Raw genomic sequence first — 11,999 nt, forward strand, 5'->3', positions numbered from 1 at the left:
TACTTTTTTTTTTCCATATTAAATTGCCTTTTTAAAATTTGTAGGTACTCTTTATATTTATCTATATTTGCTATAAATATTCTACTTAGTTTTTTTTTCCAACTTAAGTTGTTTTGGACTCTAGAAATTTGAATTTTTGTGTAATAAACATCAATCTTTTTCTTCATGGTCTCTGAATATAAAGGTAAGTAGAACTTCCACTGAAGGATTTTCAACAGATATTAAGTGTATTTTTGAAAGATTAATCTGGTTGCAACATGAAAAATTGCTGAAAAGGAGAGTAGTTAAGTGGTAAAGAAGTTATTATAATCATTTAAATAAAAAAGTAAAAAATATTGGGACGCCTCGGTGGCTCAGTCTGTTAAGTGTCTGCCTTCGGCTCAGGTCATGATTCCAGGGTCCTAAGATTGAGTCTGGTGTCAGGCTCCTTGCTCAGCAGCGAGCCTGTTTTCCCCCCTGCCTGCCACTCCCCCTGCTTATGCATGCTCTCTCTTTCTTTGGCGAATAAACAAAACAAACAAAAAAGGTAAAAAATATTTATTTTACCAAAAAAATCAACTGAGGTACACAATACCTTATGAAGAATTTAAACTATTGGATAACTTAGTAAAATGATAAGACATCAAGTTTTAGTGTAAAAATCTGATCTAGCTACATTATTAAATACACAGCAAAATGATAGAGCCACCCCTATAGTTTCTTATTTATTCCCAGTTCTTCTCTTTTGGCTTTAGTCAAGTGTTTTCTCTTCATTAAGTTCTCCTATTGTCAAATACAGGTCTTCTGGACAATCTAAAATATGTTCTTACTAGTCAAATGATTAGACAATCTACTTTCTTTTTCCTTTTTTTTTGGTTTCAAGATTTTATTTAAATTCTAGTTAGTTAACATATAGTGTAATATTAATTTCAGGAGTAGAATTTAGTGATTCATCACTTACATATAACACCCAGTGCTCATCACAACAAGTGTCCTCCTTAATGCCTGTCACCCATTTAGCCCACCCTCCCACCTCCTCTCCAGCAACTCTAAGTTTGTTCTCTATAGTTAGGAGTCTCTCTTATGGTTTGTGTCCCTCTCTTTTTTTTTCTTTCCCCTATGTTCATCTGTTTCATTTCTTACATATCAGTGAAATCATATGGTATTTGTCTTTCTCTGACTGACTTATTTTGCTTAGCATAATACATTACAGTTCTATCCCTGTGGTCGCAAATGGTAAGATTTCATTCTTTTTTTTATGGCTGAGTACGATTCCATATCTATCTATCTATATCACATCTTCTTTCTTAACTCAATTGAAATCCAATTTCCTGAAAGTCTTTTATATTTAATGAAGAAAGAATATAACATCATTTGTTCCAATGAAAAGTTTGAACATTATAACCTAAGTTTTAAGAAAAAGTACACAGAAAACAAATATTAACTTCTGAATATATGATATTCAAATACAAACATGGAAAAGGCTGAGAGAGTATGTATACCTGCGTTTTAAGGGTTCTTTCTGTATTGATATTCTTTTCAAAGGCAGCCTTAAGATTACTGATCTCCTCCTCCTTCTTCAATTTATATTCTGTTAATAAATTATATAAAGTGTTATTATATGACATTAAATTGTGTTCCAAATTAACATGTTCTTAATTCTTCAAATTAGTATACACTACATAATTTTTAGTAGCTTCATTAAGACAATTCTTTTTGTTCAGCTTTACTGAGGTATAATTGACAAATAAATTTGTAAGATACTTAAGCTGTACAACATGATGATTTGACACATGTATTCATTACGAAAGGATTCTCCCATCGAGTTAATGAACACATCCATCACCTCACATATTTACCATTTTTGGGAATGAGAACATTTAAGTTCTACAAAGATAATTCTTAAGGCTACAGAAGTTATTTAACATATGAAAACAAATATTTTAAAAACACACAATATAAATATCTCAAGATTTACCTCTGAACTTGATTAAACATTATGATTAAAAAAGAAAAAAACAAATAACCTTACATACCTTCCTCTGCCCTCCTCATTTTATCAGTTAGCTCTTCATTTTCTTTTCTTAATAATTCAATATCTTTGGTTAACATGCTGTTTGTTTCTTCAAGCTTAACAAAACACACAAAGGTTTAAGTTACATTCACTTTGCTAGTCTTGTATTTAAAACAGTAACCTTAAAAAAAAAAAACAAAACAACTTTGCATTCTCCATAGATGTGGACAAGTCAGACACTGCTTTATAATAAAAATGCCTGGTTTCTGGTTTAACATATGTGGATACACTTATATTAAAATATATTTCATTTAACCGTCGTAAGAATCTTGTGGAACAGGTATTCTTTCTTTCTTTCTTTTTTTTAAAGTAAACTCTACCCCCAATGTGGGACTCAAACTCACAACCCCAAGATCAAGAGTCGCATGCTGTACTGATTGAGCCAGCCCAGCACCCTGGTATTACTTCTATTTTATAGATGAAGAATCCGAGGTTTAAGGAAGTAACATAAATTGCCAAGACCATGTAACTTCTTAGTGGCACAGCTAAGATTCAAACCCAAGACTACTTATACCAGAGCACTGGATGGTAACTTCAAAAGAAAAATCTAACTCTCCTTTCAATCCCCATGATCTATATAGACAATAGTATTTCAGGAATAGGTAATCATAGTACTGGTTTTCTAAAATTAATTTGTAGATATCCATAAAGAATTTCTCATCCCAAAATAGTTTCTCTGAGTTTTATAGAATTCTGGCCACAAAGTCAGTTGCAATGTATTAAGAAAATACAACAAATGAATTTAACCCAAGCATTTCTTCACATAAAATAAGTTAAGATCTATAGCCAGAAAGAGAAAAAACATACTACACTGAATAAGAATTTCAGTCATTAACAATGGTTTTGGATTATATAAACTATTTTATACATAAGTATAGACTGACCACTGTGTATAAGTAAAGTCAAAGTAAATACACATGCACACATACTCACCCTGACACTTTTAAGATGTGACCTATTTTGATTTAGATAAATTTCAGTCATAAAACTTACCTGACAATCGCACTTACCCGACTAACAGTATGATCTTTATCTGTAATCTCTTGTCTATTTCTGGAAGCAGCTTTCTTGCTTTCTTGGGTTAATTCAAAATACTGTTCTTCCAGCAGCCCTCGAGCCAACTGCTCAGACTCAGCTTTTGTTTCTGCTAGATCCAACTGAGTAGCAAGAGTTTCCCTGCAATAGATTTATAAGAGAAATGAAGACAACTATATTTAAACAATAAGAAGCATTTTGTTGCTTAAAATAAAATCCATTTGAATCCAAAGCAAAAATTCTATAAAAGTAATAAATTGCACCTCTAACACTTTGATAAACTATAAAAGTAAAGAACTCTTTAATCCTGTACCTGCTGTTATGCTTAACTAAGAAAAGGTGGTAAAGCAATGGCAAGCAGTCTACTTTTTTTTTTTTTTTAAAGATTTTATTTGAGAGAGAGAGAGAATGAGAGAGAGAGAGCATGAGGGGGGGAGGGTCAGAGGGAGAAGCAGACTCCCTGCCGAGCAAGGAGCCCGACGTGGGACTCGATCCCGGGACTCCAGGATCATGACCTGAGCCGAAGGCAGTCGCTTAACCAACTGAGCCACTCAGGCGCCCCAGCAGTCTACTTTTGAAAAGGAACTTGTTCTGTATTACAACGGAAGGTAGCATGGGACAGAGGAAAAGTAATAGGCTTTTAAACCAGGAGGCCAGACCTTAACCCTTATCCCTGTTCTTCACTAATTGGGTAAGGACATTGGGAAAATTTCTTACATTTCCTGGGGCTCAATGAAATCAAATCTGTAGAATGAGAGACTTAAACTAAATGATTTTTGAGGTCCCTTTCAGTTCTGAAATGTAATGAGATTATGACGACTTATAAATAGATTTGTAACCACTATAAACTATTCTTGAAATGTTCCTTGGGAATTATACTTTAAAGCTTTTTGGAATTGACATTCAGACCAGGACCAGATCATTCCAATTTGCTTGCTCTTCCTAAAGAACTTTTGTTCAATAAGCTATCTGAGTCATAACTGTATCTCCCCTATATATGGTAGGTGCTCAATAAATGTTTGCTAAGTGAATGAGTGAATGACTTCCATCTATTTTTTACTAAGGGAATAATACAAATGAAATTTTCTGTCTCAAACCTAAGGAGGGAAACATATACTAACTACAAAAAAAAAAAAAAAAAAAACCCACAAACTCATTCATTTGTCCAACAAACATTTACCTAAGTGGTTACTATCTGTTAAGTGAATTAAGACATACAGTAGTAACAGAGTCTCTGCCCTGAGGAAGCACATATTAGTGGGGTGAAACAGGCAATTAAAAAAAAATGAACAAGTAATATATAGCATGCCACAGAGAACACAATAAAATTAAGAAGGTGGAAGAGGCTGTGAATGTGATATTTTACACAGGGTGACCAAGGAGGCCTCTCTGCTAAGACATGTGAGAAGAGATAGGACAGAAGTAAGGGAGTGAGCTATGCAGGTATCTGAAAATACAATGATAAGGTCAAAGAAACATCTAATAACAAATGCCCTAAGTTTGTCTGAAAGAAGCTAATGTCAGTGAACTGAGAGATGAAGGAAAGTTGTGAGAAATGTATTAAGAGAAGTGGGGAGAAAGAACAGACCTTGTAAGGCTTTCTAAGACAGTATAGGGAACTTTGGCTTTTACTCTGGGTATTCTGTTTTAAAAAGATCATTCTGGCTGCAGTATTAAGATCAGACTGTTGGGGGACAATGGCAGAAGCAAGGATATCAACTAGGAGACTAATGAAAGGACCAAAATTGGAGATGGTGGCAGTATGGATCAGGCTGGGAAATGGTACAAGTTGTGAGAACTGATCAGATTCTGGATATACTTTTAAATTACAGCTAGGAAGATTTATTAATGGACTATATAGACAGTATAAGGAAAAAAAGAAGTCTAGGATAATTTCAAGGTTTTTTATTTAAACAACTGGAAACAAGAGAATTGCTAATACTGAAATGGGGAAAAAGGTTGGCAAGGTAAGGGAATCAGGAATTTTTTCTGGACATGTTAAAAATGAGATGTTTATTAAACACTCAAGTGGAGTCAAGCAGACGGCTGGACATACAAGTCTGGAATTCAGGGGAGAATGTGCTTGTACACTGATGCTATTTAAAGCCATGAGGCTAGATGAGAACAAGGAAAGAATGATCCCTTGGGCCCTCCAAATTTTAAAAGTCTCAAAGAGGGGAAGGGACAAAGGAGGAAAGGAGGTTAAGAGTAGCTAGTTCAATAAGAAAAAACACCACTTGGTGTCACAGAAGCCAAATGAAGAAATTTTGTCAAGAGAGAGTAATCAACGATGTCACCTGCTACTGTTAAATGAGATAAGGACTGAGAACTGACTATTGTCTTTAAATATTAGGAACTCATCAGTAACCTTGAGAAGGGTTATTTTGGTAGTGTGATGAGTGGAAAAGTCTGGAATGAGCTAGAGAAAGAAAGGGAGAAGAGGACCTGAATATAAATGGTATGTCACCTTTCAAAGAAGTTTGCTACAAATGGAAGCAGAAAAATAGGACAGTAGCTGGAAGTAAAATGCACTTAAAAGATGGTTATTTTTTATAGAAATGTTTACCTGTATGTTTACATAACAGTAAGAATGACTATACAAAGGAAAAAAATGGACACAGGAAAGGTGAGGATTCCTGGAGTCATATTCTTAAGTAGGCAGAAAGGGATGGGATCGAGGCGGTTAAAAGAACATTTTGTTCATTTACATCAGTGGGAAGGAAGGCAGGGTTTATAGGTACAGAGGCCAGTAGCTGTGGATAGGTTAGTAGCTGTGAGGGTGGGACAGAGTACTTCTAGGAAACAAGGCCATCTGTTGAGTGTGAGGATGAGGACAGGCTGCTGAAGATCTGAGGAGAAAGGAGAAGATACAAAATAGCTGTTTCAAATTGTAGGGAAGTTAGTACATTAGGAAAAGATAGGAAGTACTGCCAATGTTAAGTCTATGATCCTAGGGGTAGTTCTGAGCTATTATATCACAAGGGCTTGAGACTGATAACATATTCTTACCTGGGCTTACTGCTTTTATCAAAATCAGATAAATGTATCTAAGTTATATATTAAAATGCCAGAAAACCTATTTGTCCCAAATTATAGTTCTATCCCTGGCTATGCAACTGTGCAAGAGAAAGCAAGAACAATGAGATGGTTCAGGGTAAAACTGTGCAACTATAACCATCCAGACTTCCTTCACAACTCTCCATAAATTAAAGACCTGTCTTTACTGATGCCTAAAGCCAATCCGTCACCTTTATTCTCCTGTCTCCTTAATGAAATCAATTTATGAACCACTCCTTTTTCTTCTAGGATATAAGATTATAAGCAGGAGCTTTGTTCTTGTTCGCTGCTGTATTCAAAATGCCCAGAAGTCTCCAGCCCATAGAAAGTGCTCAGAAATTTTTGTTTCAATCAATGAATAGATGTGCAACTTTTCCCACTGATTTCCTTCCCATGTCTCATTTAAATATGCTCAAATTTCTGCTATCTTTAAGAAGAAATGGCTCTCTTTCAACTTCTCCTCCAGCTACTGCTCTATCTCCTTGCCTCAACAACCACATTTCTTGAATTTTTTAATTTAACGAGTATTTACTGACCATCTACTGTGTTCTAGGTACAATTCCAGGTGCTATCCATATAGTACTGAAACAGTTAAGGACAAAACACTTAAAAATTCCTTCCTTCACTGAGCTTAAGTTCTAGTAGAAAGAAAAACAGTAAGTAAAATAAGTCAGCAAGTTCTATAATATATTGGGAAGGGATAAGTGCCACAGAGAAAAGTAAAACAGGTTAAGGAAGTACTAAACTGGGCAGCAAGGTAATGGGGTGGGGGATGTTTGCACAATTTTAAGAAGGATATTCAGGGAAGGCCCCTCTGAGATGACATTTAGACCTAGACCTGAAGAGGGTGAAGGAGCACACCATGTGGATACTCAGAGGAAAATGTTCCAGGAAGAGGGGAGAGCAAGTCCAGAAGCCCTGAGGCAGAAGAGTAACTGACCAGTTTGTTGAACTGTAAGGAGGTAAATGTGGCTACTGTCTAGAACTCGGTCTCCACTTCTACTCTTATCATTCACGTCTCAATCCACTTTAGTATCCATTCTCATTACCATTTAGGAACTGTTCTCAACAAGATAACTAACAACCTTAAATATAATGGACAATTTATTTTTTACTTGACCTTTCTGAGTATTTGGCACTTTAAATCACTTGTCTTCTCTGAAGTATTCTATTCCCCTAGCTTTTGTGATCTTACTCTACTTTTCTCCTTATATCACTGGTGACTTATTTTCCCTTCCTCTGCCCTTTCTTTAGAAGTACAGGCACTAGTAGTCTATCGTCAGCCTTTATGTCTTCTCATCCTACACTAGGGGTTACAATTTGTTACCTAAGAGGGTCAAATGAGTCCATCTCCATCTCCCTCCAGACATACAATTAAAATAAATTTGGGCCAACATTTTACATAAAAATTCAGATTTCTGGCTTCTCTTGAGAAACCAGACCTTAAAATACTGGATCAGTGTTACCATGTGGCAGCAAGTGATTAGAACTGAGATGAATTCTTCAGTTTGTTATATAATACTCACAACTCACACAATGAACACACCCAACTAGCTTCAAATCAGTTACATGTATGGTACTATAGGTTCATGAGTTTATAAACTCTGATATACACAATCACCTTAACAAATCTCATCTATCTCTGTTTCAGTATATAATGACTGTCAAATCAGCTTCAAGTCCTTATCTTTTCTCTGAGCTCTGAAGCAATTTCAGAACCATTTCTCTTTGGACAACCCATAGGCACCGCAAACTCAATAGGTCTGAAATGGAAAAAATCTTGTTTCCCCTCATTTCACAAACTTGGCATTCCTTAACTCAGGGACCAGTGCTACCATCAACCCAACTGCCCTGGTCAGCAACTTGAGAACCCACCTGAAATTTCCCCCAACTTTTATCCCCACACTCCCAAATCTGCAAGTCCAATTGCTTCTACTTCCTATTTTTCCTGTGTACTCGCCTCTCCTTTTACTGTCAACTTCCACTATAACTTTACATTTAGATTTTCCAATGGCTACATAATTCAACTTCCTGTATCCACCAGTTTTGCATCCAATCCATTCTTCACTCTAAAGAATGAAGCTTTCTAAGACACCATCTTGTCAATCCCTAGCACTTTGTCATAGACACATACCTTAATTATATTTGTCTCCTGACTATATTCTGAAGTACTTGAGGGTAAGAACCATAACTTACTAATAATTATATCACTGGCATGAAGCACAGTACTTAGCACACTAGTGGTGATATGTTTCTTTTAAACAGATCAAACAAGGGCAACCATATCAACCCTATAAAACAATAGTATGTAGAGGATTGGGTGCCCTTTTCACAGTGAATGCACACAACATGGGATTGCATATTACACTGCAGACACCATACAAATGATAGGCAATAGACTACAACAGGAGTCTATCACTCTCACAGAGACTAACCAGGAAATGTACCTTTGCTCCTACCTTAGACTCCACTAAATATATTAAAGATCTAAGCACTTAGTGTCCATGGTTAGTAACAACACAAAGAAGTAACCAGACAGTACAAGGTTATGTATGAGGTAGTCTTCACCCCTCTAAAATCAGATCTGAATATGACTAAGACTCTCAATTAGGGATGTCCAATAAAGCTTTCTAGGAGGATAGAAATGTTCTGTATACCTGTGCTGTCAAATATGGTAAACACTAGCCAAATATGACTGTTGAGCACCTAAAATTTAAAATTTAGTTTAAAAACTAAATTTTAAACTTCACTTAAATAAATTAAATAAATTAAAGTTCAAATTTAAATGGCTACATAAGACCAGGGGCTACCATACTGGATAGCACAGTTCTAGATTTAACTACAGATTTGCAGGAAACACAGGACAAAAATGTCCAACTAACTGTGGAAATGGATCAATAAAATCAGTACAACTGAGGAAAACTATACAAGAAAAATGATCCAGTTCCGTCAACAAATAAGTGTCAGGATAGTGATTATTCAGTGATGGGGAGGGAAGAAGGCATAATCCGGAGGGGGAATACAGTGGGCTTCTAAAGTGGATAGCAAGAGTCTGTCTCTTTCATGGGTGGTAATTCTAATGATATTTGTCATATAATTCATAAAACTAAGCATGTTAAAATATTTAATGTATTTCTTTGTTTCAGCAATAAAATGGTTAAATTTTTAAAATATCTATATGGAAAGAGAACATAAAAATGTCAGAAAACTAGTTCTAATGTCTGTTCCACCTGATTATAAGAAGTTGTTACACTTAAATAGCTTTAGGTCTTCTTCTAAGGCCCTAAGCAGACATGCAATGGAACTTAACCTGCCTAATAATACTAAGAGGAAGACCCTAAATAACTTTACCTAGCATAAAATAATGACTTGCAAGTACAGTATGAAATATTTATATACAAATAGATGTTTAAAGATTGAGAGACCCCTGAAAACAATTTACTATCACAGTTTAGTGAATCTCTATACAATTGCCATAGCGTTACTGTATGACATTTTCATAAAGAGAAAAATTAGTCTAAATTTAGTTTGATTTGTTCTGAATTAGCCTAATAAGATTTGCTATACCATTCCCATCAGAATAATGGCACATCTACTCTCTATTTTTAAACTTAAAAGAATGCTATGTTGTAAGAGCGATTCTTGTTGTAAAGAAAAATGGATGGACATACTTCTCACTTTGTAGCTCTTGTATTTTCTTTAAATATTCTCTGTTTTTTTCTTCAATTTCTTCCTTAAGTTCCTTTACCTGGGTTTTATAAAGTGTCTGCAAAATAAGTGATTAGAAGAAATAAGTGTTTATGAGGAGTTTAAAAAGTCTGGTAGCTGCTTATAAAGTTAAACAACATACAACCCAACAATTCTCCTCCAAAGTATTTACCCAAGACAAATGCAAGCATATATCCACACAAAATCTTATATATGAATTTTCATTGCAGCATTATCCCAAATTGTAAACAATCAGAGGTTCATCAACAGATGAATTTTAAAAATTGTGGAGTATTCATACTGAACAATAAAAAGGAATGAACTACTGATACAAATGACATGATACACCTAAAAAATATTTTGCTGAGTAAAATATGCTATGAGTAAGCATTAGATCCATATTGTGTTAAGATGCTGTGATTACAGAATAAACTTCTAGTTCTGCAGTCTTTTTTGTAAACTATCCTTTTTCATATAAAAGATACGGGAGAAAAAAATAGTAAGAACCAGCAAATAGCTGTGAAGAATTACTTTTATACTGTAAACTTACTTATCCCTCTAAGAAATAGCACTTCTCTAGGGGAAAAATACAAATATTTCAATGGGCATGTAAATAAAAGAGGTACTAGATGATTACTCTGTGAAAGTATATGGACAAGAAAGTGTGCATGATATTATAGACCACTCTGCAGAAGTCAGTACTATAACACTTTGAACAGTTAAGGTTAATCTCTACCCAGGGAAAGATTTTTTAACAATACTGATTTTTTTAAAAATTAAAATCACTGATAGTCTAACAAGCCAAGAAAAAAATAGGCAAAAAATACCAAGTCACCATGTTTATTAGGAGATGAGCAGAGTACAGCATAAAGCTCTGAACACATGAAAGTTCTGTAGAGCTTTACTAGTGTTCAGATTCTTTATTTAGGAAATCATTATTTCCAATATTGTTCACTTGATTTCTAGGGCATGTTCACCAGCACAACTCAAACTCTCTCATTTAAGTGCACTAAGACTTGTAGGAAAAGTGGCTGCTAGTGTTCACAGTAATGGAGAAGCTAGGTAAATGTTAAGTTGAAATGGTGGAGTATACACTTGGCAACCAAAAGAAACAAAAAATGCAGAGGCTTCAATAACATCTCAAAGCACTGGCTATAAATGTTAAAGTAGTAGTGAAAATAACCTGCCCTGCAGCCAGTAAGAGTTAGAATGACTTCTATGGAGAAAAAAGCAAAATAGATGCATGAAGTGCATACGGAGAGCTAAAACAAGACCAAAGCTTTTGAGCATTAACTATACCTATAACTGTATGCAGTTACACCTACAAATGTAACGTGCATACATGAACCATGCATGAAAACACTGACACTCCAAGCACCCAAGCTTGCTACCAGGCAAACAAAAACCCTTAACGAAGTCTTATATATAGCTTTAGTTTGATGGCAGTTCTAGAAATATTTCACAGAAATGGTCATTTCTTTATAACTTACACAGATCATGAACTCAGATTCAGAAATGAAATGTAGAGATGGGGGTATATAAAGGGGGAGAAAACTACTTCACGGTCATTTGGAAAAAAGTCACAGTTCACATTAAAAATCTTAATACTTTGTTTTAAGCCAAGTGTTAAAAATGATTCTTACCGAGAAATACTGCTCAGCTTCAAGCTGATCTTGGAGCTCCCGCATCTGTCCTTCATTTCCTCTATACTGTCTTCAGGTAAAAGAGAAAACCGTAAATGAATGCTATTTACACTAGGCTTTATATTATTCTTTATTTATTACAGTTGCTAAAAATAAAAAGGTTTACTAAAATGACCTTTGTTTTTAAAAATCACACTTCATTACACAGTATTACTTTATTATATTTGATCAGGTCATGCTGTTTGGTTCCATTTTACTCCTTATAAAATGATACTGTGCAAAGCAGAGGGAACTGTTTTCTTTTTTTTTTTTTTTTTAAGATTTTATTTATTTATTTGAGACAGAGAGAATGAGAGACAGAGAGCATGAGAGGGAAGAGGGTCAGAGGGAGAAGCAGACTCCCTGCCGAGCAGGGAGCCCGATGCGGGACTCGATCCCGGGACTCCAGGATCATGACCTGAGCCGAAGGCAGTCGCTTAACCAACTGAGCCACCCAGGCGCCC

The 11,999-nt window shown here is 35.2% G+C and overlaps 1 protein-coding gene across 1 annotated transcript; it reads right to left on the reverse strand.

Moving 5' to 3' along the window:
- Positions 1-833: 833 nt before the first annotated feature.
- Positions 834-11,652, reverse strand: LOC145719570 (rho-associated protein kinase 1-like). The gene is made up of 5 exons (XM_081811064.1): positions 11,497-11,652; positions 9,817-9,911; positions 3,064-3,229; positions 2,016-2,109; positions 834-1,570 (listed from the first exon to the last, which is right to left on the reverse strand). The coding sequence occupies exons 1-5, from the start codon at positions 11,539-11,541 to the stop codon at positions 1,392-1,394; spliced, it is 579 nt and encodes a 192-aa protein (XP_081667190.1). The 5' UTR covers positions 11,542-11,652; the 3' UTR covers positions 834-1,391.
- Between the last annotated feature and the right edge of the window lie 347 nt (positions 11,653-11,999).

This window comes from Leptonychotes weddellii, unplaced genomic scaffold (assembly GCF_054177405.1).
Source record: "Leptonychotes weddellii isolate Sample4059 unplaced genomic scaffold, ASM5417740v2 HiC_scaffold_529, whole genome shotgun sequence".
Classification (NCBI taxonomy): Eukaryota; Metazoa; Chordata; class Mammalia; order Carnivora; family Phocidae; genus Leptonychotes; species Leptonychotes weddellii.